The following is a 26,917-nucleotide window of genomic DNA, read 5'->3' as shown; positions in this document are numbered from 1 at the left end:
CTGTCCATTTCTCTCTGTCCTATCCAACAGCAACTGACATCAATAATTACAACAATGAAACAATATGGCAACAAAAAGGGAATAAATATATAATAGAAATAACACTGTTACCAAGTTTGGAGATCTGCTTTTCTGCATTTCACAAGGCTCAGGGCCAGGTGGTGGCACCTGGTTAAGTGCTCAGATTACGGTGTCAAGCCCCTGGTTCCCACCTTGCAGGGCAAAAGCTTCACAAGTGGTGAAGCAGTGCTTCAGGTGCCTCTCTGTCTCTCTCTTCTTTTCCCCTCTCAATCTCTGTCTCTATCCAATAATATTTAAGTAAAAATATACTAAAAAAAAAAAAAGGCTCTTGGTGTTGCTAATTTGTCATTGTCCTTTATTGTGTAGTAGTACTCAGAGCCTTAATCTTAACATGAGGTGCCTTGCACATTTCTCACATGCTCTGTAGCAGCAACATCTGGATGGCACAAGGCTGTTTCCATGACCCAGATGAGAAAGAAATTCATCTTCCAGTTTTTTCCTCACAGCCCATCAACCTCTGGAAAAATGTGGGATTTATATTATTTTATTATTAAGGCATTGCTCAGCTCTGGCTTATGGTGGTGCTGGGAACTGAACCTGGGACCTTTGGTGCGTTAGGAATGAAAGTCTTTTTGCATAACCATTGCTGTCTTGCCCAGCCCAAAAACTGTGGGACATTTTTAGTGGCACCTTGTCAGACTCTGGTTTGTCACATATCTCTACCACTTGACCCTTGCCTGTTTGTGCCCGAGTACATAAGCAAGGAAACAGATTGGACATTTACAGTCCTCACATGGGTTCCCAGCACTTAATACCCCACTGTATATAGTTTTTTGGGTTGACTCTAAAATTTAAGTTGGGATAATTCAAGTTTGGCTTGTCTGGGCTATAAAAGAAATCAACCAAACTCTCTAAGACCTCTGTGAGTACATTCCTTTGCTGGGTCTGGCTCCTCTGAAGCTGGATAGAGTGCTGAGTTGTACTGGAACTTGTCTTGTGAACCTTTGGAATAAAAACTCAGAGCTGAACATAACTGGCTTCCAATGTGATTGGAACCACTTTAATAACTGGACTTCCTCTAGGAAGGCAGTCAGCAGCTTCTTGACTAACTCATCCGTCACTGTGGGACTGACTCTAGTTCTTGGGTGTGAACACTGAGGTGACCGAGGATCTCAGGGAGCATACTGGAACGAAGCTTGTTATGGTATTTGCTTTGGAGTCCTGTAAATTCTTGGTGTGAAATATACGTAGTGTGATTTCCAAACGTTCCCAGGGTTTTACTTATTCCTTAAGGCAAAATAAGGGAAATGCCTCCTTATATTTAACATACCTACTCACTGGTAGTCTTGCACAGTTGTTTCCCCAATAAGTAGTGACCATTAAAAAAGAGAATGCATTTCCCCATGTCTTATGGAAGCTTGTGTTCAATTTAAATGTAGGAGTATGGTTTTTTGTTTGTTTGTTTTTAGATCATTTTATTGATGACATTTGAGAGAGTTTCTCATGGGAAAGAAAGTAGAAAAAGAACCCAGAGCACACTCTGGTACATGAGTACCAGCTGAGTCATTCTTGAGCAGCAAAGTATAGTTCTCTAGAAGGTGAAGTGCACTGAGTGCCACCTGGAGCTTGTACTCATCATTGCCTTTTTGGTAATTTTATTTTCTCCACTTGAATAGGATGCTTGGCAGTATTTTGAGCCGTTAGGTAACCACACCCTATCCCACACTGTCCTGCTCTTGTCACTATGTGGTTCTAGAGCAGATACCCCAATCCTGTTGTCTATGCCTCCTCTTCTTGAGTAAAAAAGACAGAGCATCTTCACCTAAGTTGTCTGCATTTGTGATTGCTGATTCTCAGCTCACTGCCATACGTTTAATAGTTTGTATATATGTATATACTCTTTATTTATCAGAGAGAGAACCAGAACATCACTCTGGCCCCTCAGTTCTGGAGGTTGAACATGGGATCTCATGCTTGAGAGTCTGATGCTTTACCCTCTGAGCCATTCTCACCAGCACTTTACTAAAAGCTGAGGATGGAGTTAGGAATCCAAAGCAGTTGCCTGCTGGATTTTGAACTTTTTTTTTTAATTTTTATTTCTTTATTTATTGGATAGAGACAGCCAGAAATCAAGAGGAAGGGTGGGGTGATAGGGAGAGAGAGAGACAGAGAGACACCTGCAGCCCTGCTTCACCACTCATAAAGCTTTCCCCCTGCAGGTGGGGACCAGGGGCTCGAACCCGGGTCCCTGCACATTGTAACTCGTGCGCTCAACCAGGTGTGCCACCTCCCGGGCCCAGATTTTGAACTCTTTTTTTTTTTTAAATATTTTTAAAAATCTTTATTTATTTTGAATAGAGACAGAGAGAAATTGAGGGGAGGGGGAAATAGTGTGGGAGAGAGACATCTAAAGACCTGCTTCACCACTCATGGATCCAGGCTTGCACACTGTGTGTGATGTGTGTGCTTAACCAGGTGTGTCACCGCCTGGCCCCAGATTTTGAACTCTTAATGACCCCTTTGTCAATATGGTTAACTTAGCTAGCAATTCAGTTTCATGGGTTTTTGGTGTGGGGACTCTCAGGAATTAGTAACCACAGCTCCTTCCCCTAGAGAGCCTAAATATCTTGTTGAACATAGGACACCTGCTGTGAAAAAAATACAACCAGAGAAGATGTCAGTGCTGTGGACATTAGTGTAGAACCCATGTACCAAAGGGCTGTTTGGAAACAGTAGCTTGATGAGGGAAGGGATATCTGAGAGTTACTACCAACTGTTGGGGAAAGATCAGGTCCTGCTTCCTGCATCAAAGCTGCCAGCCAAGTGCTGCTCATAGAAGGGATTACAAGATGCAACATCCCCTGTTATAGAAGAACTACTTTATTTTCATGATCATATATTAATAGTTTGATTACTGGAGGTGTAGCCTCTAGAAGTCAGACCTGCTGTCAAGAATGTCTTTACAGATGAGCATCTCCAGAGGTGGCAGGCTCTTGCTGTGCAAGTACCCAGACAATGTGTGGACTGAGTATTTCTAATATTGAATGTTTTGTCCCACTTTTATTATACTTTGAACTACTTGACTACTTGGAGAGAGTCTTGTATAATTTTATACTTTAACCGAAAATGTTAGATCACTCCACCCACCCTTACTCTTGGGTAATATATAGGAGCATGACTAGGAATATTACTTGTAAGCTTTTGAGTCTGTTGATATTCTCCAGTGAATAAATACCAAACGTGTGTCTGTCTGTGTGTGTGTGTGTGTGTGTGTGTTTTCTCTCTTTGCATCCAGGCAAGCCAATTTTTTCTGTCGATATTCACCCTGACGGGACCAAGTTCGCAACTGGAGGACAAGGTATGTTCAAAGAATAGCAAACAGCCCTGCTCCCTTACTCTACTTCTAGTTGTTTGTTAAAATTACAGAAAAAATGCATGTTGTATTTTAGTATGAATGTGACTCAAAAATGTACAGTTATAATCTTTTATATGACTAGATTAAGTCAAAAGCCCTATGTGGCATATATATATATATATATATATATATATATTTTTTTTTTTTTTTTTTTTTGCCTCTTGGACTTGGTGCCTGCACTACAAATCCACTGTTCCTGAGGTTTTTTTTTTTCCTGGATTTTTTTTTTTTTTTTTGATAGAACAGAGAGAAATTGAGAGGGATGGGGAAGATAGAGAGGGAGAAAGAAAGATAGATACCTGCAGACCTGCTTATGGCTTGTGAAGCAACTCCCCTGCAGGTGGGGAGCTGGGGGCTCAAACTGGATCCTTGCACGCGTCATTATTTATTCCCTTTTGTTGCCTTTGTTGTTTTATTGTTGTAGTTACTGATGTCGTCATTGTTGGATAGGACAGAGAGAAATGGGGAGAGAAGGGAACACAGAGGGGGAGAGAAAGATAGGTACCTGCAGACCTGCTTCACTGCTTGTGAAGTGACTTCGCTGTAGGTGGGGAGCCAGGGGCTTGAACCAGGATTCTTACGCTGGTCCTTGCATTTTGCACCACTTGTGCTTACCTCACTGCACTACTGCCCGACTCTCGTATTTTCTTTTTTCTTTCTTTTTTTTAACCTTTTTAAAAATATTATTTATTTTCCCTTTTGTTGCTCTTGTTTTTATTGTTGTAGTTATTATTGTTGTTGTTATTAGATATGACAGAGAGAAATGGAGAGAGGAGGGGAAGACGGGGAGAGAAAGATAAACACCTGCAGACTTGCTTCACCACCTGTGAAGCAACTCCCCTGCAGGTGGGGAGCTGGGGGCTCGAACCTTGTCCTTAACGCTGGTCCTTGCGCTTCAGGCCAGGTGTGCTTAACCTGCTGCACTACTGCCCAACTCTCTATTTTTTTTTTTTTTTTTAATTTTCTTTTTTCTAACCAGAGCACTCCTCAGCTCTGGCTTATGGTGGTGCGGGAGACTAATCCTGGGACTTTGGACCCTCAGGCATGAGAGAGTCTGCATAACCATTATGGTATCTACCCCTCCCCCCTAGTGTATTTTTATCTAAGTTTTTCTAATTCCTATTGACAAGAGTCAGTGTCAATATCAATTAATATTCCCAGTGCCAAGCTTATTGAGCATGGAGAATGAGCCAGTGGTCCCATGGACAAAAGCCCCAGCCCTAGAAGCAAAGATTGCTATGACTGTAGTGGTTTTTTTTTCTTTTTCTTTTCACCTAAATGTTGAGTAAGCATGGTTAAATTGTAAAGTCAGTTGGACAAAGTCATTTTTTCAGGCATCAAGATGGTAACACAGTAGTCCGGGAGGTGACACAGTGGATAAAGCATTGGATTCTCAACCATGAGGTCCTGAGTTCGATACCCGGCAGCACATGTACCAGAGTGATGTCTGGTTCTTTCTCTCCTCCTATCTTTCTCATGAATAAATAAATAAATAAATTGTTTTTGTTTTTTTTTTTAAAAAAAAAGATGGTGACACAATTTAGCGTTCCTTCAGAGTCTCTGGTAGCTTCATTCTAAGTAGGGTCTCCTATCCATCCAGAGCCTCCATCCATAACACCTAGAGAGTGCATAGATAAGTTCTAATCCTCAGATTAGGTGCTATAGCACAGACTGACTACAGACTTCCCGCTGCTGGCCATACAGGGAAGCTGGTAGGCCTCGCTCTAGTTCCAAGTTATATACTGTTCAGGAGTACTCACAGGTGTCACTTTGTAGCTGTGGAATTGGCTGGGTAGTGATAAGGGTTTTGTTGTTTGTTTTCCTCATTCACATGAAGTGGCACGCTACTAGTGTAGTAGGGCCTTGGAGAACTATTTTGGAAATATTTTTATGTACTGGCAGGTCGGCAGTTTAAAGCATGCCCTATGATGATTTGGAAAGGTCCATTTCTAGACTCTAGTATTTTGTTGCCACTCTAACTAGATGTTAACTGTGGGGCTGGGTTTGTATTAGTTATCGGTATTGGAAGGCTTAGAAAGTCAATCATTACTGAAATCATAGATGTATTTTTTGCTGAGTACATTAGTTATGACCACAAGTACCTTAAATGTCCTCTTTTTCTATTTGTAGGAAATTGCAATGTGTAGGTAAGAAAATAATGGCCCCTTTTGCCCATGTTCAGGGCACATTTCAGACTTTGGTCTCAAAGCAACCACTTGGCTCTGGGATAACCAGCAATTCCAGCCAGCCTGGAGGAGAGAAGTCCCAGCAGTTCTTTGCTGCTCTTGGTTGATGGGCTGGACAGACCAGAAAGGATCCTGAGACAGTGATTTTCCCAGCATCTTAATTTTATAAATTAGGGACGTGGGCAGTAATGAGTACTTTCTAGGAAGCTTGTCCTGGTTTCTTATCCAGGTTTAGTTTCATAAAGTCAGGCTAACCTGAACCTATTGTTAAGTCCACACTCTTTGATTCTCATGAGTATTTGTTTTTCTTCATCTTTTCTGCAACTTGACATCAGTAATTCAGGTTCAGTCTCCTCCAGTCTAGTCAATCATGCTTTAAAAGCTGAGTGAGGACTATGTAAAAGTTAATAATTCTCTTTTGATAATTAAATTTCTGCTCCTTATGCATTGCATTATTTCTGCTCCTTCTTTCCAGGACAGGATTCTGGGAAGGTTGTGATCTGGAATATGTCTCCAGTCCTCCAGGAGGATGACGAGAAGGATGAAAATATTCCCAAGATGCTTTGCCAGATGGACAATCATTTAGGTATTACAGAATGGCCCTTTGCAGGCTTTGCGTGTTGGCAGAGTGCCCAAGGTTAGCACATGTGTTTGTAATTAGAAAGATAAGGCCCCGTGCGGCGGTAACTCCCCTCGGCCTGCTGTCTGAAGGCACAGATGTTGGCTGCACACCTGGGTGAGTTATTCAGCAGAAGACTCGGCCCGCCCACAGAACCGTCTTTGGACAGTCTGCAGGTACCTCTGGTGATTTCCTGCTCATGAGTCGTTACTGCCTGATTCCATGGGGCTTTGGGACCAGTGACCTGGAAAGCAGTAGGGTTCTGGGGAAGGGCATGTGAAAGACAACTTATCAGAGTGTCTCAGACAGCCACTTTATCACTCTGGGACTCTGCTAGGACATGGTGGCCATCAGGGTTTTATGACCAACTAAATGGAAGGAAGGCAAAGGAATCCAGCGTCATGCTTTCCCATCCCTGAGCATTGGGTGACTACATTATTCTGGTTTCCAGCCCAACTGTATCTCCTGAGATGCTATAGTAACAGTTACATCCCTTTCCTTTCTTGTGTTTCTTACTCTCTAGTTTCTTCCAACCTGGAGCAAAAATATTCTCAGGTCATGTGGGAACTACCACTACATGTGGGTAGAGTCGTTTTACCAGGTCCCACAAGTCAAGCTGGGAGCTCCCAGAGGCTCTGACACTCTGGGAACTAGGGAGCTCCTGTTGGTGTTAGTTTTAAGTAGAGTCAGTCAACTTGCAGTGCTGGCAGGTTTGGAAAATTCTCATTTAAAGGGGCTGACATGAAATGAAGTCAGAATTTTATATACTGTCAAACAGTTCCCCTAAAAGTTCTGGAAAAGTCATCTAAGCCTTTTTAGCACATGTTTTCACTTCAAAAATAATCCCTACAAAGAAATACAAGTCATCATTGGATAGCCCTTTAGAAATGAGATTTAGTTATTATTTCTCTCTTTTCATGGAAATAAACCTGTTGACTGTTATCAGCAGTAATACTCAAATTATATAGCCCTCCCTTCTGCACATTCTGTTCTGATAGCAAAAGTAGGTAATTGCTTGAATAAAATTGTTCTGGGAATCTCACACAGTAGGTACATTAAGTAAATTCTTTGCATCTTGTGAAGCTCTACATAAAGTACTGGATTTTCATCACCCTGTGTTTTTTTTTTCTTTCTTCCCAGCATGTGTGAACTGTGTGCGGTGGTCAAACAGTGGGATGTATTTAGCTTCTGGGGGAGATGACAAACTGATAATGGTGTGGAAGCGGGCTACGTAAGCATCATTTTCCTTTCTTCACATTTATTTTTAGAAACTTCTTTGCTGGTCTTTATGATAGTCACCTTTCCCCACATTGGTCCTGAAATCCCCAGATCTCCAACGTCATAGTAGCAGGAAGCATATGTAGGCCAGGAATACCTGGGGCCTAACTAGAGCTGCAGGATTTCCATCTGAAAAAGTGCTGTTGTTGGTGACTTCACTTGTCTTGGTCTTTAAATGAATTTTCCCAGCATAACAAAAATAGGTAAAAATTGAGGTGCTTTGATGGAACTCATGGGAGGGGATTCAAAGCCATTCTTGCCATTCACCTCATTTTCTGTCAGTCTCACTGAGGCTCTACAGCCCCTCTCACACACCCCTCTTCCCTCACCCTGAGTTTCTGCTCTGCATACACAGTAAGGTAAACATCATCAGGAAAACTTTCTCTAAACCTAGACAGTCTTTCAGGTGGGCCTTATAAGCAGTTCCCCATGTGTCTCTGGTGGGTAGTCAAGCTGTAGGACCGCATCCTACTCCACTACTCAGCCAGAGTGACTCTGCTCTTGGCTTCAGTAGCAGAGGCATGTTGTCACCTTTAGCCCACTCAGCTTTTGTAGAAGCGAAGGGGGTTGTCAGGGGTCCTGCAGTCCCTCCATGGGGGCCATATAACTGCTCACTTGGCAGGACTTACTATTAATTTAGTATTTTCTCTGCTTCAGGTGTCAACGCAGAAGCGTTGGTTTTGTAACAAGAGTGCTTTAAAATACTGTTGATTTAGCTTCTTTAGCCGTTATTAATTAATATATCTTGTATACAATTTTGAAAACTAAAAAAGAAACACACAACCTCACCACCTAATGAAAGCTAGTTAATATTTTGGCACCTTTGCTGTGCATCATTCTGTTATATTTATGTGTGCTTTTCCATTACATAAAATTCATGTCATATTACATATGGTATTCAGTGACCTTCTTTCATTTATACATTATAAATAATTCTATGTAGTGAAGTCTTTCACTATGATACTTACAATGGCCACATACTATTTGTTCATGTGCATGGTTTATAATTTTCCCAGTCAGCCCTGGTTGTTTAAAAACTTCTATGCTTTCCAGCCCATCTGTTTTTACTTTGTTCTGTCTCCCTGATAAGCCATGCTGCAGGAAGCCTCTCCATGCATTGCCCAGAGTGTTCCTAGAGTACCTTTCTGACTCCTCTCTCACACAGGTACATCGGCCCAAGCACAGTCTTTGGCTCCAGTGGTAAGCTTGCTAACGTGGAGCAGTGGCGATGTGTTTCCATCCTCCGGAGTCACTCAGGCGGTGAGTGGAACTGCCTGTTGGGTGGGCAGCCCCAGCAGCTGTCTGATAGCAGCAGCCGCACTTCCCTTTGGACTGTTTTGGTCCATATAGTAGCCCAGAGTCTGGGCTGTCCCTACCCATCAGTCACACCCTATCTGTCCCTTAAGGTATGTGTAGTCTCTGTTCCCACCTGCCTCCAGCTATGTTCAGTGTCCCCACTCCTGCCCTCATGGGGTGTATGTTTACATCTTTAATGTAGAACTCCCTATGTTCTGCTGTTTATCCTGGTGAACTGAATCACTACTTTCATCAGTTGATCACTTAAGTTCGTAAGCCCACTTTACTTACTCCACAGAACACAGGACTTACTTGACCTTTTGTGTGTTTACAAAGTGTTTTTAAATAGATTTGGTATTAAAAAGAGACACATTTACGTATTTGGGCTGAAGATGAGTTGATTGCCATGTAAAATCATGTGTTGTGAATGTGGTTAGGTGCTCAGGTACCGAGTACCAGTGTGAGTACAGCCTAGTCTTACCATAGCAAGAAATTCTTCCTGCTGTCTAGTACACAAATGGTCTGAAAGGCTTCCCAGACAGTGACAGCAGAATCAAGAAAGGCTAGTGAGTTGGCAGTATTTCTGAAGAAACATCATGGAAGAGACAGTGATGCACAGTAGGTCGATCACTCTGCCAGCTGTTTGAAGAAGGAGGTTGTTTCAAGTATTCAGATGAAAACTTCAGGGTCCTGAACCAGACCTGTGATGATTGGGATAGAGAGTTAAGAGAGTGGTCCAAGAGGTGGCACAGTGGATAAAGCGTCAGACTCTCAAGCATGAGGTCCTTGAGTTCAGTCCCTGGTAGCACATGTACTGGAGTGATGTCTGGTTCTTATTCTCTCTCGCCTATGTTTCTTATTAAGAAATTAATTAATTCTTTAAAAAACAAACAAACTTAAGGCCATTTAATATGTTGAGAGAGAGAGGGGAAGAGAGTGATTTGAAAAATTCTTAGGAGAGAACAAGAGCAAGGATGACATTGACTCTGAGCTATATGCCTAGATAGCTGGTGGTGTCACCTGTGCTGAGACAGTAAGAACTGCAAACTTAAAGGAATGGACACCAGTTCTGTGTGAAGTATGCTGAGTGTGAAGAGGAGGGGATAGAATGTCAAAATCCCATTGAGACTGGAGCTTGAAACAAATGGGCAGGAGTGGAATGTTGGTTGTAATTCATAGATTCAGCAAAACTCTACGGATACTTTTAATAAGCCCACTTCTGAGTGATTACAGATTGATTCCACATTTGTTAAAGCTGCTGGAATAGCAGACAACTGGTTATGCAGATGACTTTCAAACTTGAGGCTCTGAGCTTCAGTGGTTTAAAAAAAGAAAAGGAAGGCCATGGAAATCTATTTCCTTAACATAACTTGCCTTATTTATTCACAGCTACTTGCAGTGGAGTCTGGTTGGACTTCTCAAGGATGTGGTGTATATATCTAAGAGGGTGTCTAAACACAGGGTGGGCCATCAGTAGGCTCCTAACCTAAGAGTTAGGAGAGATATAACTTTGCTTCTCTCCTGACACATCACCCCCATGTCTTTATCAGATAGAGTAAAGTTCCATATACTGTAGCCCTGGTAATGGATGGGTAGCATCCTTCAAGAAGAAAAAGTCAGCAGAAAAGCAGGAATAAATTAATTCAAAGCATTGAGTATTGAAAGCAAAGTGTGAAAAACCTACATGACACTTAATTAAGAATAAGAAGAAAAAAACTAGACAAAATTAAAAGGTTCTAGATAAATGTTCAACCTGAGAAGATGTTCAGCTACTAAGCTAAAAGCAGTACAAAATGGGGATCGGGTGGTGGCGCAGTGGGTTAAGCGCATGTGGCGCAAAGCGCAGCGCAGTGGGTTAAGTGCATGTGGCGCAAAGCGTAGGGACCGGCGTAAGGATCCCGGTTCGAGCCCCCAGCTCCCCACCTGCAGGGGAGTCACTTCACAGGTGGTGAAGCAGGTCTGCAGGTGTCTCGCTTTCTCTCCCCCTCTCTGTCTTCCCCTCCTCTCTTCATTTCTCTCTGTCCTATCCAACAATGAACAACATCAACAATGGCAATAATAATAACCACAAGGAGGCTACAACAACAAGGGCAACAAAAAGGGGGGGGGGGGGAAATGGCCTCCAGGAGAGGTGGATTCATGGTGCAGGCACCGAGCCCAGCAATAACCCTGGGGGGGGAGCAGCACAAAATACCTGAACTGAAGTTGGTATATTGCACCAAAGTAAAAGGTTCTGGAGTGTGGGGGGGGAGTGTACAGGTCCTGGAAAAGTATGACAGAGGAGACCTAGTGGGGGTTGTATTGTTATGTGGAAAACAAATGTTATGCATGTACAAACTATTATATTCATTGTCAAATGTAAAACATTTAATCCCCCAATGGAAAAAAAACAGCAAAAAATAATGGAAGAGATATAATTTTATAGAAAATGAAAGAACAAAGTAGTAAGCAATGAAGTTGAGAACTACCTTCAGAAATGGTTCCTGGTTATAAATTACTTACTGCTGTATTATTTCAAGCTTTCAAGTAAGACAGTTTCAAGGAACTGGGCAGTGGCACACCCAGTTGAGAATCCATGTTACAATGTGCAAGGACCTGGTTTCAAGCCCCCAGTCCCCACCTGCTTCAAGAAGGCTTCAAGAGCAGTAGAGTAGGGCTGTAGGTATCTCATTTGCTCTCTCTCTCTATCTCCCCCTCCCCTCTCAATTTCCCTTTCTCCTATCAGGTAAAAAGAAAAGAAATATTTACTTGTAAGAAGAAACTATAACTCTGGGTTTCTAAAACCTAATAAAAATAACTTGAAAACATAGCTGAATAGGAATAAGGACAAAAAAAAAAAAACAGATACAGAACTTACATATTTGGCAACATTTTAAAACAGCAGTTCACTTTTATTATGTTGGAGGAAATTCATGTAAAGGGAAACTATGTATATAATTTAATATACTAAGATTTAATAAGAAAAGCCACATAATTACATTAGGAGGTATTCTTAAAGGAATTTTAGATAATTCAACAGCAATTTTTAATTTTAAAAAAATAGCCATGGAAGGCTAGAGAGATATCATAATGGTTGTGCAGATGACTTTCAACTGTAAGCTCTGAGGTTCTAAGTTAAATCCACCATAAGCCAGAGCTGAGCAGAGCTCTGGTTTAAAAAAAAAAAAAAAATGAATGAATGAATGAATGAAAGAAAGAAAGAAAGAGAAAAAAGATAAGCCATGGAAAGCTATTTCCTTAGTGTAACAGGATGCTATGTCTTTTTCAAAACAATGGCAAGTATATATATATTTTTTTTTGAGTGATTTAATAATGATCGACAAGATTGTGGGATAAAGGGGGTACAATTCCATATAATTAAATTAAATATTAATTGTTAATTAAACATTAACAATTAAGCCTTGTTCCCATTTATATTAAGAAAAAGACAAAATATCCAAAAAGGACATCAGGAGGGTAACACAACAGATTTATTTTTTTTGCCACCAGGGTTTTGCTGGGATTTAGTGCCTGCATGATAACTCCATAGAGAGAGAGAATGAATATGAAGGGGAGTGCAGGAGAAGAGCACTGCTCTACTACTAGTGAAACTTTCCTCTCTGCAGATGAGGACGAGGAGCTTGAGCCTGGGTCCTTGGGCCCTCACACATGGCAATGTGTGCAACCTCCAGGGCACTCCATTGTCTATTTGCCCACAACAGACTTTCAAGCCTAAGGCTCAGATATCTCAGGTTCAATCACCAGCATCATCATAAGTCAGAGCTGAGCAGTGCTCTGAGGGGTTGTGGGACAGAAAGATAGATGCTCACACATTAATTTGCTCAGCTCCCTCTCAGGAACTGCAGAATTATCATCCCCTTCTCTATCAACCCTCCCCTATCAATTTCCCTCTATCAAATAAATATTTTTTTAAAAAAGGCAGACCAGATGGAGGAATAAGGACAACCTTGTGGAGGCCAGAGCAATAAACTGATCTGAACGTTAAGTGGAACCGTCGCAGGCTGAGGCAGAGGAAGTACCAGGGGCAGGTCTGGGGCCCTGTAGACCATTAAAGTACATTCTCTTTTTTATTTTCCCAGTTTTTTTTAATTCATTTTTTCCTTTATTTGGGGGATTAATGTTTTACATTCAACAGCAAATACAATAGTTTATACATGCATAACATTTCTCAGTTTCCCACATAACAATACAACCCCTACTAGGTCCTCTGTCGTCCTTTTCTAGGACTAAAGTACATTCCTGACTTAGCTGGGAATCCTCAAAGCTTGGGGCAGATGAGTGAGGGAGCCTGTGGCAGTTCTAGAGTGCACATTTTGGGGGAACTAAAGACACTGAGGAGTCTAGTAAAGAGGCTGCTGATGAAAGATAATGGCAGTTTGAACCTGAGTCATAATGCTGGAAGTCAGAATAATTTATCAGATGCATGTATCCTAGTGGGTGGGCTGTGAAGGGGTTAGGCAGTGGTGCACCTGGTAAAGTACACATGTTAACTGGTAATGAAATATGAGGTTTAGGTAAACAGAGGAGTCAGGATGGCTTCCAACAATACCTTGACCGATGGAAAGGATGCAGGTGGAAATTCCTTGAGATTGGAATTTTGTGGTTAGACAGAAATATTTACTGAGGGGGCTGTTTTGGAGTGTATTTTTGATATCTTAATTTCACCCAGCAGTAGTATAAGTTGGCCTGCTACTTAATCATTTAAGAATGTAGGGAAAGCTGTGGATCAGTACAGAAGGCAATGATGGAACATGGGGTGTGAGGAGAGGAGGAGCCACCAAAAAAAGCAAAGATGAAGCATTCAGTTAAGATAATGGAGAGAGCATTGGAAGAGAAGAGGGAGAAGCTTCAAGGGCAGGTGAGCCCTGAAGACTAGGCATAAGGATTAACAGAACAAGAAGGAGAGGAAGGAAAAGGGAGTGAGAAGAAAAGGAGAGGAGAAGAGGAATTGCCAGCTTAGAAGTCACTGGTGGCCATCACAAGTGTAATTCATATTACTGTAGTTGGAGGGGCAAACAAAAACAGTGGTGGGCTCCAAGCTAGATACTAAGGGCAGCAGAAGACTTGAAGCATGAGTACATTGGCATACCTGGTTGCAAAAAGAATCTTTCGATGTTTAGAGTGAGTTTTGTAAGCACTGACTTGATGGCAGGAATGTAGGAGGATTACTACCAATGCCAAGGAAAGATTGTTGTTATCTGTCAAGGGTTGTTATGGATCAGACATGTTCATAGATGGAAATGCATGGCTGAGAGTGTTGAAGCTAAGGTAAAGGATTTTTTTTAATCCTTTTTATTTTATTTTATTTATTTATTCCCTTTTGTTGCCCTTGTTGTTTTATTGTTGTAGTTATTGTTGTTGATGTTGTCATTGCTGGATAGGACAGAGAGAAATGGAGAGGTGGGGAAGAGAAAAATAGACACCTGCAGACCTGCTTCACCACCTGTGAAGTGACTTCCCTGCAGGTGGGGAGCTGGGGGCTTGAACCGGCATCTTTATGCCAGTCCTTAGGCTTTGTGCCACGTGCGCTTAACCTGCTGTGCTACCACCTGACTCCCTAAGGTAAAGGATTTTAACACACCAAGGGTGTTAGAAAAATCATTCTCTTAGAATCGCCAAGATTGAGACTAATAGTGTTCCTAGGAACAGTGGTAATAAGTGACTTAAATATTTATCTCTTTAGGATAGAGACAAATTGAGAGGGAAGTGGGAGATAGGGAGAGAGAGACATCCACAGCACTGTTTCACCACTTGTGAAGCTTCCCCCTTTCAGGTGGGGAAGAGGAACTTGAACCTGGGATCTTGTGCACTGTGAGACACCACCTGGCCCCCAGATTAAAATCTTTAGTGCAAATAAGTGGGGCTAAAGTGAATTGTTTAGATTTACAAGAATAAAGGGGAAGTGGTGGGATCTGAGAGAAGTTCTAAAATTGGATTTTAGCAAGAAGATGCTGTTAAACTGTAGAATTCAACAGTAAATTAAATCCAAGACTATTTAGAAGGATAATAAAGTTATAGATGAAATCATAAGACTGCAGTGATTAAACTATTGTGGGCTTCAGGACAAAATTAGTAACTTTTTTTTTTAATTTTTTTTTTTTTTTTTTTTACCAGAGCACTGCTCAACTCTAGCTTATGGTGTGCAGGGAATTGAACCTGGAACCTCAGAGCCTCAAGCATGAGAGTCTGTTTGCATAGCCATTATGCTATCTCCCATCCCTAAAGCTAGTAACTTTAAGGTGGGTTGCAATATACCTAAAATTTTATTGTATTGTCAAGGAAGCATTCTTATCAATATTGAAAGAAAGTGAAAGACTGGGAGTCGGGCTGTAGCGCAGCGGGTTAAGCGCAGGTGACGCAAAGCACAAGGACCGGCATAAGGATCCCAGTTCGAACCCCGGCTCCCCACCTGCAGGGGAGTCGCTTCACAAGCGGTGAAGCAGGTCTGCAGGTGTCTATCTTTTCTCTCCTCTCTGTCTTCCCCTCCTCTCTCCATTTCTCTCTGTCCTATCCAACAATGACAACAACAATAATAACTACAACAATAAAACAACAAGGGCAACAAAAGGGAATAAATAAATAAAATAAATATTAAAAAAAAAAAAGATAGTGAAAGACTGACAGTTACTCAGTTTGTGGAAATGGGGAGAGTAACTTACATCAATAAATGATAAAATACCCCAAAATAAACTCCAAATATTAGAGGCATGCTAAGTAAGCAAGAGAAAACAAATATCAGAACTCTGGCAGGGGAAAATTTTTTCAAGTTAACAGGCAAGAAAAAATTTAAGGGGAGTTAGCAAGGTTTACTGTTAGAGAAAAGGGAGCTGGGGAAATTTGCAGTAAATTGCCTGTACTGTACATGTAAATAGTCCATGACAATTGCTAAGAAACATTCTTTCTGGGTTCCTTAACTGACTTAGGATTTAGGCACCCTAGTAAAATTTCTGTGTGTACATGCCTTCTGTAGCTGTATGGTTAAGTGTGTTTATGTGGATACTGCATTCTTGTTTGTTAGACCCACTCACTGCATGAAAGACCTCTAGAGGGTTGGGTGGTAGCACAGCAGGTTAAGTGAACATGCCACAAAGCTCACAGACCAGTACAAGGATCCCTGTTTGAGCCCCTTACTCCCCACCTGCAGGGGGGTGTTGCTTCACAGGTGGTGGTGAAGCAGGTCTGCAGGTGTCTGTCTTTCTCTCCCTCTCTCTGTCTTCCCCTATTCTCTCGATTTCTCTCTCTCCTACCCAGCAACAGTGACAGCAGTAACAATAATAATAACAACAACAATAAACAACAAGAGCAATAAAAGAGAAAAAAAGAATTAAGGAAAAAAAAAGAAAGACTTCTAAGGGAGTCGGGCAGTAGCTCAGTGGGTTAAGCGCACGTGGCACAAAACGCAAGGACCGCATAAGGATCCCAGTTCGAGCCCCCGACTCCCCACCTGCAGGGGAGTCCCTTCACAGGCGGTGAAGCAGGTCTGCAGGTGTCTTATCTTTCTTTCCCCCTCTCTGTCTTCCCCTTCTTTCTCTATTTCTCTCTGTCCTATTCAACAACGATGACACTAATAACAATAACAACAACAATAATAACTACAACAATAAAACAACAAGGGCAACAAAAGGGAATGAATAAATAAATATTTAAAAAGAAAGAAAGACTTCTCAACAGACTCAAAAGACCTCTAGTAGACAACTGTAGAAAATAGACAAAAGCTAGGAAGACATTTTACTTTCATTACAAATCAAAGTTAAACTAAAAATATTTACTTATATAAAAGAACCAGAGTACCACTGTGCCACTTACTTTGTTCCTAGATTAAAAATATTTAAATGAAGCCATGGAAGAAGTTCCAACAGTAGCACAGAGGACTTGTGTGAAAGAAACACCAGGTTTAAATCCCACTAGGATTGAGCAGTGCTTTGGTGCATGTCTCTCCCGTGGGGATATATATATATTATTATTATTATTAAGAGTGAACAAGATCACATCACTGAGACTTTTTTCTTTTTAGGATTTTATTTATTAATGAGAAAAATAGGAGGAGAGAGAAAGAACCAGACAATACTCTGGTTCATGTGCTCCTGGGAATTGAACTCAGGACCTCATGCTTGAGAGTCTAATACTTTATCTACTGTGCCACCTCCCAGACCACCTGAAACATTCTTAAATGAATGCCCAGGCTTGAACCTTCTTCTTGCACATGGCAAGGTAGCACATTATCCATGTGAGCTATTTCGCCAAGCTGTAAATTATTTTTTTTAAAACATAGACATATACTTATGGTATCAGACAGCAGAGCACCTATTTAAGCGCACATATTCTTATGTGCAGGGACCCAGGCTTGAGTCTTCACACCCCAACTGCAAGGGGGAAGCTTCACTAATGGTGAAGCAAATCTGCAGGTGTCTTTTTCTCTCTTTCTCTACTCCCCCCTCCCATTTGTCTCTGCCCTAGCAAGTATAATAGGAAGGAAAGGAAAAAAGAAAAATGGCTAGAATGGTGGAGTCATAGTGCTGGCCCCAGCAATAGTCCTGGTGGCAAATAAAAAAAAAGGACTTTTATGTTAGGCAGACAGAAGAGAAAATATAATTCTCAAGCTAATAATACTGAAAGAGATCATCTGCTTATATAAATCACAGAGGTCTTTCAAAAGCAGTTTTCAGATGGGGACCAGGGACTTGAACTGGGTCTTTTTTTTTTTTTTTTGGTAGGGGCTAAATTGTGGGGTTTTGTTTATTTTTTTATGATTTAATAATGATTGACAAGATTGTGGGATACAAGGAGTACAATTCCACATAGTTCCCACCAACAGAGGTCTGTGTCCCATTCCCTCCATTGGAAGCTTCCCTATTCTGTGTGTGTGTGTGTGTGTGTGTGTGTGTGTGTGTGTGTGTATGTAAAACATTGACAAAACCATAGGATAAGAGGGGTACCATTCCACACAGTTCCCACCACCAGAATTCCGTATCCCCTCCCCTCCCTCGATAGCTTTCCTATTCTTTAACCCTCTGGGAGTATGGACCCAAGGTCATTGTGGGATGCAGAAAGTGGTAGGTCTGGCTTCTGTAATTGCTTCCCCGCTAAACTTGGGCGTTGACAGGTTGATCCACACTCCCAGCCTGCCTCTCTCTTTCCCTTGTGGGGTGGGGCTCTGAGGAAGTGGAGCTACAGGAAACACTGGTGGGGTTGTCTGTCCAGGCTTCCCTATTCTTTTTTTTTTTTTTTTGAGAGTCCTTACTCATTTTTTTAAAATTAATTATTTATTCCCTTTTGTTGCCCTTGTTGTAGTTGTTGTTGGCTAGGAGAGAGAGAAATAGAGAGAGGAGGGGAAGACAGAGGGAGAGAGAAAGACAGACACCTACAGATTTGCTTCACCGCTTGTTAAGTGACTCCCTTGCAGGTGGGGAGCTGGGGTCTCGAACTGGGATCCTTACACTGGTCCTTGCGCTTTCGCCACATGCGTGCGCTTAACCCACTGTGCTACCACCCAACTCCCCAGGCTTCCCTATTCTTTATCCCTCTGGGAGTATGGACCAAAGATCTGTATGGGGTGAAGAAGGTGGAAGGTCTGGCTTCTGTAATTGCTTCTCTGCTGGATATGGGCATTGACAGGTGGATCCATTACCTTCAGCCTGTTTCTATCTTTCCCTAGTGGGGTAGGAGTCTGGGAAGGTGGGGTTCTAGGAGTCCCTGTTTTGAGTTTGAGTTTGTCTGCCCAAAAATGTCAGGTTGGCATCATGGTATCATCTGCAACTTGGTGGCTGAAAAGCATTAACATATAAAGCAAAACAAATTGTTTACTAATAGGGAACCTAAAGGTAAGAATATAGCTGGTGAGATATGGGGTCTTCATTTTGGAAGAAGCTAGGAAGTCTATTTTAGGTATATTCCAAGGTGAACCTGGGTCTGTAAGCAGTGTAATATGTGAGCTTAGCTGGGGCACAATCACCTGGTCCCCCACTCTCTATATTAGGGAGTTTGTTGAGGCTTATCAAACGTGGAAATCTAGGTAAAGTACTTGAATTAAAAAAAAAAAAAACTAGATTCCTTATACTACTGAAAAAATAATGAATTTATAGCCAAGCATTTTCATATATCTAACACTGCAACAAGCACTAAGGTTAGAAAACTCAGTAAGCCTGGATGCTTATTGTCATAATCATCACCACAGCTGACCCTTTGTCAGTGCCTCAGTGTGTACCTGGCACTACTACACTGCATTAGTTTCTTCCTTTTATTCCTCATTATAACCTTCTGAGGATAGGTAGAGTTGTTGTTTTTTTATACAATTTGCTTATTAATTGGATAGAGACAGACAAATCAGGAGGGCAGAGGAAGAGAAGCAAAGAGCTACCAGTAATCCAGCTTTACCGCTTCTGAAGCATTCCCTCATGCAGGTAGGGGGTGGGGTGGGGATCGAGGGCTTGAAACCAAGTCCTTGAGCATTGTTAAGACAGAAATTTTAATCTGTATTTTACCGTGTGAAAAATATATCACAAAGAAATGAACATGACAAATTCAGTTTGGGAGCTCCTTAAGGAGGGGTGTTCTTGGCATGTTGTAAGTAGGAAGACCTGAAGATAGTTCTTCACTCATTCATTTAGCTGGTATCTATTGAGTACGAACTCTGCATTCTATTATATCAGTACTAACATTGCTTACAGAACTTTTTGGAGAAGGCTCAGTTGTCATTGGAGAAGTAAACTTGAGTTTGAGAAGCAAACTCAAGACTTGAGACCCAGCTGAGGTGTTAATACATAAATGTGATGCTCTTCACTGTGTGGTGAGCTAGATGCTTTAAGTTTCATGCCAAATGAAAGCCAGTGCAGAAAATTTCTAGATTGGTTTTCATAAAAATGTCTAGTTATGGTAGTCCTAGATAAAGTCTACTCAGGCATGACTGAATATAAGGAACTTCTGTTTCAGCTGACTGAAAGGGGTAGTGCTACATGTTCATCTTGATGAGTTTCATACCAGTTCTCTCTCTCCTTCCAGATGTGATGGACGTAGCATGGTCTCCCCATGATGCCTGGCTTGCCTCATGCAGTGTGGATAACACTGTCGTCATCTGGAATGCTGTAAAATTTCCAGGTCTGTGCCTTCTCTAACTAGGTGGCAGCAGAAACAGGCCACTAGTCTGCAGTGCTCCCATTCAGTGTCTGAAGCAGAATGTGTTTTCTGTCTACTTTGGCTATCGGAAGCAAGTGTCTCACAGTGACTGGGACTCCTTTATCTTGTAACTATTTTTTTTTTAATTACCTTTGTTTAAAAAGAGCTTTATATTAAAGTAACTAAGTGACGCATTAATGTGCCCCCAATAATTAAGGTGGTACATTGGTAATGGTTGGAAACATCAGTCACTGAACTTATCCCAGCACTTCCACTTCACACATCTATAATCCCTGACACCCCTCTACAAGTCTGCCACTGAGGGAATGCCTGTCCACTGTTGTGTTCCATCAGCAGCTAGGTGGTCATCTCTGTCTCTAACCTCCTATCTGAAAGAGTCTGCCACCATGGTCTTGAGTGCAAGCCATTTTCTTCATAAGCCAGCAGCATTTGTGGAGATGCTCTGCCTGGCCAAGGAGAGACAGATTTATAGACTAGGGTAGAATTTGGATTGTTGATCTTGTAAGAGGTGCTATTTTGTACAACTTCATTCTTAGTGATAGCTTACAGAAGACTCAGTCAACATGTTACCTGGTCTCCTGAGTTGTCAGGCCTGCTTCCTTATGAGTAGCCACTAGGAAGGTTCAGCTGAGAACTACTGATGTCATGGCCCAAGTGCACATGGACTTTTTTCTGTAAAGAGAAACCACAGCAGGGCTAACAGCTGTGGTTAGCTGTGGTTACCAAACAAGGGGGACAAAATTCAGTTCTGGCTCAAGTCTAGGCCTCTAGTTGCCTGCCTGTTCAAGGACATGTGCAACCAAACTTTAAAGTATTAATCATGGCTGGAGAGAAAGCAAAGTGCCAACCCTATGAGTAGTCAGTTTTCTTCAGGTTGCTTTTGCCTCAGTGGAAATTTGCTAGCCATTCCCTGTTCATGCTTTTATATCACTTTCCCCTTAGGTAATGTTTTTTTCTGCCTCTTCTCATCACAGAAATTCTTGCTACTTTGAGAGGTCACTCTGGTTTGGTGAAAGGGTTGACTTGGGACCCTGTTGGCAAATATATTGCCTCTCAAGCCGATGACCGTAGCCTGAAGGTATGGAGGACTCTGGACTGGCAGTTGGAAACCAGCATCACAAAACCTTTTGACGAGGTAACAGAACCAGCTGTAAATCTTGACTGGGCAACGTTTGGCTTTTATGCGTAAAAGAAGAGCCAGTAGGGGTCTGGAGCTTGTGGGTGAATGCAGAGTCCAGGGACCTGAGCGGGCTGATGAGGGTTTTTCTAGGCCCTAAAGAGTGAAATGATGAAAGCACTCTGTTTATTAGATATTATTAAATATGTACCTCTGAGATGAGAGAGGTTTATAGATTTTTAAGTTAAAGTTAGCCTTAGAGATATGTCCACCTACACCTTTGTATGACACAGCATCCAGCCATAGCCATGGGGAAACTTTTTGACCATGGTATGAAGTCCATGGATTGGGCGGGGTGGGGGTGGAAGAAGTTCTTTCTCATATTTTTCCTGTGTTGTGAATTTTGCTATTTGATCAGCCTACTTTCTCGGATAGAGTTAACCTTATGGCTTGCAAAAAACACTTTGAAGTTGGACTTTAGTGCCTTGTATATTATTTTACTGTCTCCTCCTTTGCTTGAGTTCTCATTTCATATGTGGCTATAACTCAAGGTCACTGTTATTTGTTAAATATTTCTAAAATACCTAACTTATATAAAGCAGTAATAAGTACATACAATGAAAGTGGATTGGGATGGAGTATTTCATTTAAAGTTTAAAGTCCACAAGGAAGGGCAAATGTTTACATTATTGTCATCATGTGGATGGTTTCTCCAAGGAACATAAACTAAATTTTGCAGGAAGAATAGACATAGGGCTAGTTGTGGTAGGATAGTAGTTATCATGTATTCAGTTCTCACCAAATCAGCAGCAGCTATTAAACTGAGTACATCAACACCAATCTTCTTGTTTAATCCTACCCTCCCTGCTATAAACCTCATGTGAGCTGTCACACCTTTGAAGCTTTTCATGACGTTAACTATAAAGCAGCAGAGGTCCTGAGCAACCATAGGAAATACTATAGAAATCCCAGGAGAAACTTACAGTGCTCCCAGTTTCTAAGGAGGACCTCTTTTGCATGGATCAGGGCCGTAGCTAGAAGTTGAGGCATGTGTGTCACTACACTTGGATCTTTTCTTGTCCTCTGTGAAACCAAGATCTTAACCTTTAACCTTTAGAGCTGCCCTAAATTGATCTGAATCTTTGGGAGGCTTACTTCTGTCTTATATCAGCTCAATTTACAGGAAGAAAAATGTCAAGGGTCATCCTACCTTAGTCCAGGTTAGAGGGTATTGCCTATTTTTCCTTGTATTCTACAGTATTTGGTGCCTTTTCAAACCTCTTTCTGATGGCTGGTAGTACCACTTCACATTTTTTAAAAATCAGGCTAGGACTGGGGTAAATAGCACAATGGTTATGAAAAGGGACTCTCATGCCCAAGTCTCCAAAGTCCCAGGTTCAGTCTCTTGCACAGCCATAGCCAGAGCTAAGCAGTGCTCTGGTAAAAACAAACCAACAAAAAACCAAAAAAAATCGGTTGGGGTGATGGCTCAACCAGTAGAACTTTGGACTTAAATGCCAGAGGCTCCTGGCTTGATTTCCAGTACTACATGATGTACTAGAATAATGCTCTAACTTTTTTTTTTTTTCCTCCAGGGTTATTGCTGGGCTCGGTGCCTGTACCATGAATCCACCACTACTGGAGGCCATTTTTTCCCCCTTTTTGTTGCCCTTGTTGTTGTAGCCTCGTTGTGGTTATTATTGCCACTGTTGACATTCGTTGTTGGATAGGACAGAAAGAAATGGAGAGAGGAGGGGAAGACAGAGGGGGAGAGAAAGATAGACACCTGCAGACCTGCTTCACCGCCTATGAAGTGTCCCCTGCAGGTGGGGAGCCAGGGGCTCGAACTGGGATCCTTATGCCAATCCCTGCGCTTTTCGCCACATACTCTTAACCCACTATGCCATCGCCCGACCCCCTGCTCTAACTTATTTTTATCTCTATTTCATGTGAAATTATCTCTCAAATGTAATGTAAATATATATCCTTTTTTAATTTAAATTTCTTTATTGGGGGATTGATGTTTTACAGTCAACAGTAAAATACAATAGTTTGTACATGTATAACATTTGCCAGTTTTCCACATAACAATACAACCCCCACTAGGTCATCTGCCATCGTGTTCTAGGACCTGAACCCTTCCCCCCACCCCAGGGTCTTTTACTTTGGTGCAATACACCAACTTCAGTCCCAGTTCTGCTTAGTGTTTTCTCTTCTGAACTTGTTTTTCGACTTCTGCCTTTGAGTGAGATCATCCATATTCATCCTTCTCTTTCTGAAAGCAGTATTTTTTTTTTATTATTGGCACCAGGATTATCACAGGCTCAGTGCTAGCACTACAAATCCATGTTCCTGGGGACCATTTTTTCCTTTTTTTTTTTTCTTTCTACTTTATTTTTATTTGATAAAACAGAGATAGAAGGGTAGATAGAGAAGGAGAGAAAAAGAGACACCTGTAGATCTGCTTCACTACTCATGAAGCATCCTCCCTGCAGGTAGGGAATAGGGGCTCAAACCTGGATCCTTGTGCATGGCGATATGCACACTTAACCAAGTGCACCACTGCCTGGCCCCCTAAATAAATATGTTTTAAGTTCATGCCCAAGTTGCCAGGCATAGGCACACCTGGTTAAACACACATGTTGAACATGCACAAGGGCCTGGGTTTGGGCCACACACACCCCCATCTGCAGCGGAGGAAAGCTTCATGAATGGTGATGTAGTGCTGCAGGTGTCTCAGTCTCTCTTCCCTCTTTATCTCCCCCTCCCTTTCATTTCCTCTCTGTCTTATCAAATAATGAGAAAAGGAAAAAGAAAAAATATCTACCATGAGTGATGGATTCATCATACAGTCATCAAATCCCAGAGATAACCCTTAATGGCAAAAATAATATATACATCAGGCTCAAGAGCATAAGGGTCCTAGGAGTCAGCAGGGCTCTTTCTTCTCTGCTATAACAAATGTTCTGCAACCCCGTGTTGGGCAGGAAAAAGCAGTCAGTGGCCAGATAGATTTGCCCCACATGGAATTTAGAGTTAAGAGGTAATCATCCTACAGGACTCTTCATGGCCTGCACAGCCATGTTGTGTTGAGCTGCTGCTGTGGCAAAGTATGGGATGCTGTAGGTTCCAGTCTTGTTGACAGAAGCATTTTGTGGGATCATCTGGAGAGACAAGTTATAGCTGTCAATATAGCCAGAACGTGGGTACATGTTCCATCATCACATTTGTGAATCAGTTTAACTTATTCTCCAGACCAGGGTTTTGGTCATAAAGTTGACCTTGAACTCCTTTGAAATGCAAATATCTTTCAGTGTGGAGGGACAACTCATGTGTTACGACTCAGCTGGTCACCTGATGGGCACTACCTGGTTTCTGCCCATGCCATGAACAACTCTGGCCCTACTGCCCAGATCATTGAACGGGAAGGGTGGAAAACCAACATGGACTTTGTTGGGCACCGGAAAGCTGTGACTGTTGTGGTGAGTGTGCTTGTCCTCAAGCTGACCGCTTATGGACATTGCCCTGGTGGTACCTTCAGAGCCTAGGACTTGCTTCCCAAGCCTAGGGGTTATTAGTGGGATTGATGTGGTGTTCTGAGTAGTGTTCTTGTTTTACTTAAGTTGCAGTGTTTAGAAACTGGTGCCCAGAGATAGCTCACCTATAAAGTACATGCCTTACCATGTCTTTACATTTCTTTAGCTATCTAAAATGAAAATATTAAAAGAGTTATCCTGGGGGCAGTAGGAATATATATGTGTGAGACTCGAATACCACAAAGCAAATAAAGAAACTCATCTTACTGGGGCCAGGTGGTGGTGCACCTGGTTAAGTGCACACACTACAGTGCATAAGGGCCCAGGTTCAAGCCCCTGGTCCCCACCTACCAGAGGAAAGCTTCATGAGTGGTGAAGCAGGGCTGTAGGTGTCATTTCTTTCCCTCTCTATCACCTTCTCCCTTCTTAATTTCTTTGTCTCTATCCAATAATAGATAAAAAAAAATTTTTTAAAGGAACTTATTTTATAAAACAATACACAACTATATGTGATGCAGGCAAATTTGTATGTTCAATATGACAAGCAGTCTGTGATTAGGAACATGTGATTCCATAATAATCCTTTCATAAATCTGTGTCTGTTCACAGGCACTCAAGTCATGAGAAGTGGCCAACTAACCAGGCACAAGGGGACACAAGTATATTTTGTGTATCCTCTGAGCATTTGTACTTACTGTGAGTCTGGAGCAGCTCATCTGATCTTAACATGGGGTTGGAAGATACAGAATATGTGAACACTGTTCATCTTTCAAGCTCCAGATGTTATTCAGCCACTCCTTTTATGATTCTCAATTCTTCCATAGAGGGGTTTGAGTACCCAAGTCAAGGTTCTGAATAGTTGCAGACAAATCAAAACCACCACATGGGTGGGCTTTGTTTGATAAAGTAAAAGGTCATTCACAACCTTTATCTTAGTTACTTTTCATACTTCAAAATGAATTCATTGTTCCCACCTTAAATTAATGATACATATTACAAGTTAAAATAATAGAAGCTTTAAACGAGTAAAATACTGTTTCTGTAGTTGTTTTATATTGGAGTTCATATTTTGGAAGCTACTGATTTGTTGTTACTGAGTTCTTCCACTTGACTCTAGTGACCTGTACAGCCTTTGTTGATGATTTTGAGAATTCTCCATTCCCACTAAGGCTTCATTAGCTTAGTGGGAATGGAGACACTAGAACTTTTGTTTTCCCCTGGCCATTTCTTCCTGCCCTTTGGGATTAGAGCCCCTGTGGGCATCCTGACAGCAGACTTAAAGTAGCCTTCCTCTTCCATTGTTCTAGCAGAAATTCCCATTCCTTTCTTTCTTCTCTCTCTCTTTTTTTTTTTTTTTTGCCTCCAAGGTTATTGCTGAGGCTCGGTTGCCACAACACAAATCCACTGCTCCTGGAGGCTATTTCCCCCCCTTTTGTTGCTCTTTTTTTTTTATATTTGTTGTTGTTGTTATTGTTACTGCTGTTATTGTTGTTAGATAGGACAGAGAAAAATCGAGAGAGGGGGAGAGAAAGATAGACACCTGCAGACCTGCTTCACCACTTGTGAAGTGACCTGCCTGTAGGTGGGTAGCCGGGGGCTTGAACCAGGGTCCTTGCGCAGGTGCTTGTGCTTTGCACCATGTGCGCTTAACCCATGGTGCTACCACCCAGCCCCCTTCCCATTCCTTTCTTTTCGTGGTTTGTTTTTGTTTTTAAGTATACTTAATTTACTTTCATTCGAGAGAAGTAGAGGTGGAGGGACACTGCTCACCTCTAACATATGGTGATGCTGGGGACTGAAGCTGGAACCTCTAGGGCCTCAGACATAATGAGTCCAGTGAGATTACATATGACCTACCCAGCCTTTCCCCCCTTTTTTAGGGCTTCACTTGTACAGTCTGTCAGTGAGCCACCTCCATGGCCTTTATCTCTCTCTCTCTCTCTCTCTCTCTTCTCTGTCTCTCTTGTGAGAGAGACCAAAACATTATACCACCCACATCCATGAAGTTGGACATAATTTTTGTCTGTTGCTCTCATTTTGTGCTGGTGACCAAATTCAAGACCTCACATATTCAAGACACATTGCTGTACTACTGAACCTTTACCTTCCCATTCAGGAAGGTGACAGGGATTTTCTGTGTGCTCCTAGCCTTGCCAAAAGCAACAGCTTTCACTGGTGCCCTGGACTGGCCATCATCCCTGGCCCAGTAAGCTCATTCAGGGTGATTCAGTTACTGCTAGAAAGTTTTGACTATAAGCAACCAGTACAGTGAGGAAGGAAGTTATTTGTAGAGTGGACCTCTCAATGACCTCTTTG

The 26,917-nt window shown here is 41.9% G+C and overlaps 1 protein-coding gene across 2 annotated transcripts in view; it reads left to right on the top strand.

The window, feature by feature from the left end:
- The window catches only part of LOC103111492 (protein HIRA), a 106,031-nt gene that overhangs the window by 14,138 nt on the left and 64,976 nt on the right, over nt 1-26,917 (top strand). For both annotated transcript variants that reach the window (XM_060195083.1, XM_060195072.1), the window contains exons 2-8: nt 3,317-3,379; nt 6,098-6,208; nt 7,382-7,472; nt 8,685-8,779; nt 19,814-19,909; nt 20,923-21,083; nt 24,380-24,547. In XM_060195083.1, coding sequence (XP_060051066.1) covers nt 3,317-3,379; nt 6,098-6,208; nt 7,382-7,472; nt 8,685-8,779; nt 19,814-19,909; nt 20,923-21,083; nt 24,380-24,547 — 785 coding nt within the window. The remainder of the gene's footprint in view (nt 1-3,316; nt 3,380-6,097; nt 6,209-7,381; nt 7,473-8,684; nt 8,780-19,813; nt 19,910-20,922; nt 21,084-24,379; nt 24,548-26,917) is intronic.

The sequence above is a fragment of the Erinaceus europaeus genome, chromosome 1 (assembly GCF_950295315.1).
Source record: "Erinaceus europaeus chromosome 1, mEriEur2.1, whole genome shotgun sequence".
Classification (NCBI taxonomy): domain Eukaryota; kingdom Metazoa; phylum Chordata; class Mammalia; order Eulipotyphla; family Erinaceidae; genus Erinaceus; species Erinaceus europaeus.
Note: the sequence above shows the minus strand (reverse complement) of the source record. Positions and strands in the feature narration are given on the sequence as shown.